Source organism: Rhincodon typus, chromosome 28, assembly GCF_021869965.1.
Source record: "Rhincodon typus isolate 14 chromosome 28, sRhiTyp1.1, whole genome shotgun sequence".
NCBI classification, from domain to species: Eukaryota; Metazoa; Chordata; class Chondrichthyes; order Orectolobiformes; family Rhincodontidae; genus Rhincodon; species Rhincodon typus.
Window position 1 is genome coordinate 29,115,721 of NC_063359.1, and position 7,450 is coordinate 29,123,170.

General features: G+C 43.8%; 1 protein-coding gene across 4 annotated transcripts in view; it reads right to left on the reverse strand.

The window, feature by feature from the left end:
• The window catches only part of si:dkeyp-72a4.1 (uncharacterized protein LOC100148058 homolog), a 426,843-nt gene extending 422,249 nt beyond the window's left edge, over positions 1-4,594 (reverse strand). For all 4 annotated transcript variants that reach the window (XM_048613459.1, XM_048613462.1, XM_048613461.1 and 1 more), the window contains exon 1: positions 4,320-4,594. In XM_048613459.1, coding sequence (XP_048469416.1) covers positions 4,320-4,395 — 76 coding nt within the window. In that variant the 5' untranslated portion in view covers positions 4,396-4,594. The remainder of the gene's footprint in view (positions 1-4,319) is intronic.
• Between the last annotated feature and the right edge of the window lie 2,856 nt (positions 4,595-7,450).

Genomic DNA, 7,450 nt, shown 5'->3' on the forward strand with positions numbered 1-7,450 from the left:
AAACGGGGGGGGGTTGCTGCCTCCCTCTGGGATGCATGAACGGTTGGGCACTCAGCAGAGGTGGCCATCCTGTTCTTTGGGGTGGGGGGGGTGCAGCGGTGGCTGCCCTGATCCAGTGTCATCAGGGCAAGAACAAAACCAGAAAGAACCAGTTCTGAGTCCAGAGGAATTATCATGTCCTGCTCCTGGTTGCCTGAACCAGTGGTGCAGTGGGTGCCCCTTGGTTCCTGACCGGAAGAGATTGGGTTTCACGTGGGCCCCTCACAACATCTAGTGTTTAAAGGTTGGGGGGTTACTTCTCTCCTCCTGTCGTGGTGCTGTGCCTCTTTGTTTGTGGCCATCCCTCCACAGGTCTTCATCGTCAGAGGATCTGCTGGTGTTCATCATGCAGCTGCCTCTTCCCCTTTTGTAGAGGAACGGGAAGGGCCTGACGTGTTTTCCTTTTGCAGTTGTTTCTTACCGGCATCAACTCCACCACCTCAGTTTGCTCCTCCTCCATTGACTCCATCTGTTCAGGTGGAGGTTTGGTCAGTTTTTATGCCTCCACACAGGCTCTTTTCCTCCTCTCTGGCCTGTCCCTCCTTTTGGAGGCTCTTTTCTCAGGTTTCTTGCTGATGGATGGCACCTTATTGCCTTCTGGGTGTCCAGAGCTCACATTGCCAATTCTGGCAATCTGAGTGCAAGTGGTGCGTCCTCCATCTTGGGCAGGCCTTATGCAGCTGACCCACTTCCCCAGACAGGTTGCAGTGCTTGGACCCTTTGCAGTCAGGTGGCTCTCCAGTTTGCAATTCCTGGAGGGCCACCTATCGGCAGACCACAATATGCCCTCATCTCCCATCAGTTCGGCACTCACTTGGGCTGCCCCACATATGTCAGGTCGCCTCAAATCCCTCCGATCACAAAGCTGGAGGATGTTCCCAATAGCGTCCACCTTCAGGGTCACCATTAACTGCTGTTTGCTGGTCCAGATTCCAAAGGGGTCCACTACACATTGGTGCTGCCTCCTTCAAGCTGTACATACCTACCCAGGAAGGTTAGGACATTTGCTGCCAGGGCATGTGGGGTTATACCTGTACATTGTAACAACCCAGCTACTCTGTGCAGGGAGAGCAAATAATGGTGCCACAGAGGGACAGGACGGAGAGGCAGCCCTCACCACCTTTCTCCTCAAATACCTTCAGGAGACATTCATATTGCTTCACGCTCCTGAAGGAGGTGTCAAAATGGCCACCACTAGGGAACTCCTGTGGACAGAAAATATCTGCTGCTTGGAAAGTGCAGCAATCCAGGAGGACTCACTTCACGAAGAAGGTCCAGTCAACCAGAGATCCTTCCCCCACCTTCTACAGTCACCCTAACTGTATTTCAGACCGCTTGGCCTGGGACATGGGCACTAGTGGAGGCCATAGCTCTGGTCAGCTGGTCACTGAATTGGCATTAAGCTGAAGCCAGCATAAAGATCTGCCAAGTGCAGCTCAACTCAACCAACAATCCTCCAAGTTCTGCTTGCAATCCAAATCCAGGTTCTTGGCACATACTCATTCAGGATATAGGTTCCAAAATAGTCTTGCCTATCATCTGTCACTCCTGCCATGCCTCATCTTGAGAGACAATCCAGCCATCCATCACTTGATGTGAATGCCTTAATGCCTAGCCTCCATCAGGCTTTGGGCCAGAAATGGGAATATTTTCCACTCCGGCAGTCAAAGAACCTGTGTCAACTTGGATCAATATCATAGGCAGAAGTTCTCAGCCTCTTCCTTACTAGAGAAGGCAGTCACTTGAACTGTTCCAAGATGTTCACCTTAAGCTTCAGAGTGGTTGAGAAACTCAATCTTGAAATCCCCTAGACTTCAGTTCAGTTCCCTAAAAAAATTTTATATACAGAACATCAATCACGCACATACACCTTTTCCCAATGCAACACCAGTTGCTAACTATCAACATCTATTCCTCCACAACATCATGACCTGCTTGCAGTTGTTTATTGTTTTCTTCAATTGAAAGACTTCCATAGGTCTATGCATCACCCACAAGATGATTCCCTCTATTTGAAGGGTGCTAAGTTACTGAAAAGTAAAGGCCCCAATGCAATTTTCTTTGCAACACCACTGGAAACTGATCTCCAGCTAGATCCACAGTAATTGACAATAACTATCCCAAAAAAACATTAAGCTTAAAAACCCACATCTCCCATCATAGCCTCTCATTAATTCCACAAGCTTTTATAATGGAAGTAAATCTAATGGGAGATACTGTATGAAAAGCTTTTCGAAAATCCAAGTTGACAACAACTCCTGGGATACCCTCATCAACTAAGCTAGTAATTTGATCAAATTAGCAAAACTCATCTTTCCTTTTCAAAAGCCAAGATGTCTCTGCTGATTCCATCTCAATCTAGGGATAATGTAATGCATCACTTACAATCCCTTCAAGCCTCTTATTCATAAAACAGGATTAAGGTTTGTTAAACTGAGTGACAGGTGTAGTTCATCTGAGTCACAACTTTCCATCAAGTCCCACTCCAGAGCTTGAATAAGTGTCTTAACTTACACTTTAATGCAGAAGAACAATTGCAATGTCTGCGGTGCCATGTTCAGATGAGACATGGCATTAAGACTCCACCTGCCTGTTCGTTGATGTAGAATATCTCATGGTACTATTCACAGCAGAGCAATTATTCTACCTAATATTTACCTGCCATTCAGCATCATGAATGATATTACCTTCATATTTTCAGAATATTTAAGCACTTCCTGCATACAAATTGGCTGTTATGTTTCCTATATTACTTATAAATGGTATTTCAGTGCCTGTAAAAGCTCATCAGCAGTTTTGAGGAGCACTATTTTAAAAAATGCAAGTTCTTTTACAGTAACTGACTCTCCATCATGCAGCCTGTCAACACTCACTATGCTAACAAAATGAATAATATCAATTCATGCAAGATACTACAAGTGTGACTGACACCATAGAAGTGTACTGTAGCAAGCCCCTTTAGGGCCTAAAGAGAACATTTGCAAACAGTAAAACTCAAAATTGGACAAGATATATAATTGATTAAGAACATGGTACACTGCAAGATAGAACTGCATATTTACAAAACAAGCAATACAGCAAGAACTTTACCAAGCCTCCATTTTATACTACTAAGCTATCATACAGTCTGCTGGTAGCTAATTTTAGTACTTTGTTCAGTTGACCAAGATTCTTAATGCTTTTACAGAAACTGATGTGTTAATGATTAGCAAACATGAAATTTGCTAGCTAAAGCTGAAAATTAAAGTGTTATTCAAACACCTAACTACATGGATAACATGTTCCTTGGCTGCAAGTACAACATCTTGTGTTAAAATGATTTTGCACAATATCCAAAACAGGACAAGGAAACAATAATTTGCTAAAACACTACTGCCTACACCTGATCACTGTCTCACGTATAAGTGTTTTTCATACACAGCCTACACGTACCATATCAGTCTATACATGTCCTTCAAAGTCTAAGCATGCCTTCAGTGGCCAACATGCAAGCTTAACACGACACCCACAACTCAACTGCACCACCTACGCATGCTCTTCACGTTTTCCACATCTTGAAAAGCTGCCCGAAACCCGCACTTCTCTTCCAATAGGTTTATCTAAACAGCATCTGCAAAGATTAGCACACATTCTTCAACCAGTTTGAATAATGGCACGTCCCGTGATTGACGTGCTGTGCCCGCGCTTTGACTCGTGTCAAATTCTAGATGTTCTACTCATCATTTTTTCGCCTCAAATGCACCCCATCCTGTTTAGGTCCACAACATTTCTGCTGACAATTTATATCTTTCCACCATGTTGACACTTGCATCTGCCACAGCAAGATGCACACACCCTCATCCTGTCTCATTCACATTTGGTGTTCGCACTTTTCCCACCACACGTGCGTCCATCCCACACCCAACAAGAACACGCTCCGGGGAAGGAGGTAAATCGCTCATACCCTGGGAACTGTTCCAGGGATTAAAGCAAGGTCACAGCTTGACTAAACAAAATAAAATCATGTTTTATTAAAACAAAAGTTTCCATACGTTTTTACACCTTGCCGATTTCCGAAGATAGAGAAATTAATCGCCAAACCAACATGCTGAGACCAGACAACTTCACGTTCGTCATGTTTTATTATATTTTGAGAGGAGGGTGGGAAGGTCCAGGCGACAGGCTGCACCTGTCGTCCACACATCTGCAGGGGCAGAAACTTTGCGCTTTGGAGAATTCTCACGGCGGTACATTCTTAATCCTCCCCAGCACAATCCTCATTATTCCCCGTCAGGACTCACCGTAAACTCGGAGCCAACCCTGGTACAAACTAGCAGCAAAGTAAAGGAGCGAGTCCCCCTCGATGATCGCCTCCATAGAACCAAAGTCAGTGCCGAATGGCCGCCTCACATCACCATGACTTCGACTAACGGTCCTCTCTCTCGCTCGCTCGCTCGCTCGCTCCACACCCAAACACCAACAGAAAAGGTTCGACGTCCTACTTCAATTTCTTTTTGTCTTCTTCTCATCCAACCAGTCAGGCGAATAAAAACAACTTTTAAATGATTTCCCCAACATCCTCGGTCAAAGTCAGCGCCTTTTATTCATTCCGAATTAAACCACCTGCCTCCGCGCTTCTGGAGGCGGGGGCAGATCCGCCTCCCGCCGCCACCTCACAATCTGATTGAAGGTTGCGGGGCGATTGACGAGTGGATAGCCCATTCACAAGCGGGGAGTAATTTGATAGGCGGCCACGTAGTCCAATCATATTCCGTATTCTCTCTGATTGATAAATATCTTAACCATTCACATATGCGTTTCTAGTTTGAGTTTTTCGCTCGACAACCAATCAGCTGTTTCGGGGGTGTATCCGATGTGTCGAAGAAGCGAGAAGACTTTCACAACTTCGACCGAGCAGCAATGTGCGTGGATTCATTTGACATTGCTGCAGGTTAAATGTCATTTTAATATCTCTCAGGAAACGACTGCAGACTGCAGCCAGGCGTGATTCTGAAGCATAAACAAAATGCTAAAAATGTTGGAAATATGAAGTAAGAAACGAATTGCTATGATTTTATTGTTTCATAGGATGGGGACTTCACTGGCTGGGCTAGCATTTTGTTGTCCATCCCTAATTGTCTTGCAGAAGGTGATGGTGAGCTAGCCTCCTTAAACTGCTGCAGCCCTTGGGATGTAGGGACACCACGGTTCTGTTAGAAAGAGATTTTGACCCATCGACGGTGGGAACCGGTAATATGCTTCCAAGTCATGATGGTGAGTAGCTTAGGGTAATCTTGCAGACAATAGTGTTCCCACACATATGCTGTTCTTTTCCTTCGAGGTAATGGAGGTTGCAGGTTTGAAAGCTACTGTCAAAGGAACGTTGATGAAATACTGTAGTGCATCTTGTAGATTGCAAAAACTGCTGCCACTATGTGCGCCTGATGGAAGTACTTTATGTCGAAGGTGGCGGATGTGTTGCCAATCAAGCAGGCCACTTTGTCCTGGGTGATGTCAAGGTTCTTGAGAGTTGTTGAAGTTGTAAACACCCAAGCAAATGGACAGTATTGCCTGACTTGTGATCGGTAGAGGATGGGCAGGCATTTAGGAGACAGAAGGTGAGTTATTCCCTGCAAAATTCCCAGCCTCTGACCAGCTCTTGTAGCCACAGTATTAATATAATTGTTCATGTTCAGTTTCTGGTCAATGATAACCACCAGAAATTTAATTTAAAAATTAATAATACCATTCAGCAATGGTAATGCCAATGAACATCAAGGAATTGTTGTTAGATTCTCTTTTGTAGAGATTAACATTGCCTGGCTTATATGTGGTGCAAATGTACATCTTTTGTTACGCTAGGTGCAATTCCAAAAAATGGAAAGCTTCTCCTCGGTGCACATTCAGTTTTTTTTTGCTCGGACTCCTTGATGCCAAACTCAATCAAATGCTTCCTTGATGTCAAAAGCAGCTACTCTCACTTCACCTCTGGCATTTAACTCTTTCCACCTTTGGACATAGGCTGTACTGAAGTCAGGAGAGTAAATGGCAGAACCCTTAGAAGCATTGATATACAGAGGAGTCTTGGGGTCCAGGTACATAGCTCCCGGGTCAGCACAGAAGGTGGACTGAAGGGCCTGCTCCTGTGCAATACTGTTCTATGTACAATTAGCTAAAACTAAACTGAGTATCAGTGAGGAGGTTAATTCCTTTGCAAGTGGCACTGGGTAATGGCCCCTTCCATCATTTAGATAATGATGGAGAGGAGATTGATAAGGTGCTAATTGGTTGAGTTGGATTTGCCCTTTTTGTGTACAGGACATGTATGGGAAATTTTACACATTGTTTGTTAGATCTCAGTGTTGTAGCTTAAATTGGAACAGCCAAGTCTTCAATATTATTATGAATATTCAGCTGATCAGGCAATGTCTACACAGAAACAGGCAATGAATAGGTTTTAAGTCAGTGTAAGTAAGTTATGACGGGGACCAATGTAGCACAGCAGGCAAGACTGGAGAATAGCTTTGCAAACTGACTGTCAATCATGAAATGCGGTGTCAATGTATTTTTATCACATCACGAAGTGTGTCAAATTGAGCCCATAGTTTGTAATTTGGCAGCTGAGAATATGTACTCAAGGACATGAGAAAATCAGATATTCTTCCATCACTTAAGATTATTCCAATTGTATATTCACTTAGATCACAGCTAATCTGTAACTTTATTCAAATTACTCATCTTAGTTTCATATCCCTATTTAAAATCTATCACAGGTTTAAAATTATCAATTGACTCAGTTTGAACAAGTTTTAGAAAGAGGCTTTCCAAGGACACATACTACATGTCAATTTGAGTAAAATGTATAGAATCGAAAGTGATGTCAATCTAATAACTAATATGCTTCACAAGCCCAAGCCTCATACTGATTTTACAGCTAATTTTAATATTATGATTGATTGATTGACTTATTTATTGTCACATGTACCAAAACACAGTGAATAGCTTTCTTTACACGCAGTACAGGAAGATCATAGTAAGCAAAGGATGTACAGATCAAAAAGACTTCGACAGAGACATACAGGTTACATTGCACAGGGCGTGTGCTAGACGAGATCAATATTGGCAAGATTTGAGGCTAGGGAATCCATTCATCAGTCTAATGACAGCTAGGAAGAAACTGTTCCTGAACCTGCTTGTGCACGCATTCAGGCTTCTGTATCTTCTGCCTGATGGAAGAGGTTGTAGGAGATTATTACTGGGGTGTGGTGGGTCTTTGATGATGTTGGCAGCCTCTCCAGAGCAGCAAGTTGTGTAAATGAAGTCCACGCATGGAAAGAGATAACAAGGTGTAGAGCTGGATGAACACAGCAGGCCAAGCAGCATCAGAGGAGCAGGAAGGCTGACGTTTTGGGCCTAGACCCTTCTTCAGAAA